The 1747-nt window shown below is 60.7% G+C and overlaps 1 protein-coding gene across 1 annotated transcript in view; it reads left to right on the forward strand.

Moving 5' to 3' along the window:
• LOC101352694 (patatin-like phospholipase domain-containing protein 7) overlaps nucleotides 1–1747 on the forward strand; it is a 56533-nt gene that overhangs the window by 10641 nt on the left and 44145 nt on the right. Inside the window, exon 8 of the mRNA XM_023725495.1 lies at nucleotides 871–1076. Coding sequence (XP_023581263.1) covers nucleotides 871–1076 — 206 coding nt within the window. The remainder of the gene's footprint in view (nucleotides 1–870; nucleotides 1077–1747) is intronic.

Below are 1747 nucleotides of genomic sequence, written 5' to 3' on the forward strand. Positions count from 1 at the left end.
GTGGGACTTGAGTGGGAGACGAGGGGGACTGGAGCTGCTGGGGGGCCGACGCCGCCGGGGTTTGGACAGTCGCAGCCCGTGTCTGCGAGAAAATTCCTGGGGGTGGATTCCTGAGCGGCCGGTATACCTGGGCTCTCTGGGGCTGGGGGTGCGCCACCGACCAAAGCCCTGCCCTTCCCTGACTCGCTGGGGGATTGTCAGCGAGGGGCCAGTGCTCTGTGAGCAGGAAGCAGGGTGAGGGCAAGGGGGTGTCATGTGATGAGTCTAGGCGTGGAGGCAGAGCCAGCTGCCCTGCTGGAATGATGCAGCAGGTGCCGAGAGGGGCAGGTGATGGGGAGCAGGTGGCCAAGAGGGGACAAGTGATGTGGGGCAGCAGGTGGTCGTGGGGGAGCAGGTGGTTGTGGGGGAGCAGGAAATGGGGAGCAGGTGATGTGGGCCACGGCAGGGGCACATCCTGAGGACGTGTGCTGGGCATGTGGAAGGGCAGCGGGGCGGGTGGGTGTGTAGGGGTAGGGTGGGGGTGAGGGTCTTCCCACGTCGGTATTGCTCGGCGGGCCACGTAAGCCTTTCCTAAGGGACAGAGATGGTGCCATTGCCGCACGTGGAGCCGCAGAGGGTGCTGGGCGAGAGATGTGTGTTTGCCGTTTGGTCCGGCCCTGGCTTGTCCACGGCAGCGGACTCGGCTTTGCCTGCTCTCCCCAGTGTCAGCCAAACCGCATGACTGCGGCGGTTCAGGAATCAGGCTGCAGATGGCCAGGCTAGTCACATGGATGGACCACGAAGGGTGCAAACAGGCTGACGAGGGGCGGCAGCGGCCTCCTCTGGGCCCTCAGCTGCTGCCGCGGAGCTAATGCCTCTTTGTCTTCCCAGGACGTCAGCATCCTCTTCGTGGTCTCAGGGCTGCTGCACGTGTACCAGCGTGAGATCGACAGCAAGGAGGACACCTGCTTGTTCCTCACGCACCCTGGGGAGATGGTGGGCCAGCTGGCTGTGCTCACAGGCGAGCCCCTCATCTTCACCATCAAGGCCAACAGGGACTGCTGCTTCCTCTCCATTTCCAAGGCACACTTCTATGAGTGAGCCCCTTGCCCCCGGGCCGTGACGGTGTGAGCGAGGGCAGCGCGAGCGTGCGGGGCGTTGTGGCAGTGTGTGTATGTGCAGCGGTGTGTGTGGGTAATTGCGCAGGTTTGTACGTTTGCACATGCATGTTAGCACGCCGATGGTACGCATGTGTGTGCAATTGTGTGTGGTAGCTTGTGTATGGTGATGTGTGCACGTGTGTGCACACATGCATGTGCATATATGTGCATGTTAGTGTGGCCGTGTGCGTGTGTGTCCATGAGCATGTGATGGTGTGAATGTGTATGGCAGCGTGTGTGCACACGTGTTTGTGTATCTGTGTTAGTGTGTACATGCGTGTGTGCGTATGTGTGCATGTTAGTGTGGCAGTGTGCGTGTGTGTCCATGAGCGTGTGATGGTGTGAATGTGTATGGCAGCGTGTGTGCACACGTGTGTATCTGTGTGTTAGTGTGTGTGCGTGTACGGGCAGCAGCATGCATGGTGGGTGGGTTGGGCAGTCAGACAGCGCCATGGCCTTCTTCCCCCCTTGCTCTCTGGCCTGGTGTATTCTTTGGGGTTCACACTTTAGTTCTTTCATGAGGCCCCTACAGACCCCTAGGGTTGCTGGGCAGTGCTAGGGAGTCCTGGCAAGGCGGGCTTCCACAAAACACCCGTGGCTCCTGCTGC

The sequence above is a fragment of the Trichechus manatus genome, unplaced genomic scaffold (genome assembly GCF_000243295.1).
Source record: "Trichechus manatus latirostris isolate Lorelei unplaced genomic scaffold, TriManLat1.0 scaffold00317, whole genome shotgun sequence".
Taxonomy (NCBI): Eukaryota; Metazoa; Chordata; class Mammalia; order Sirenia; family Trichechidae; genus Trichechus; species Trichechus manatus.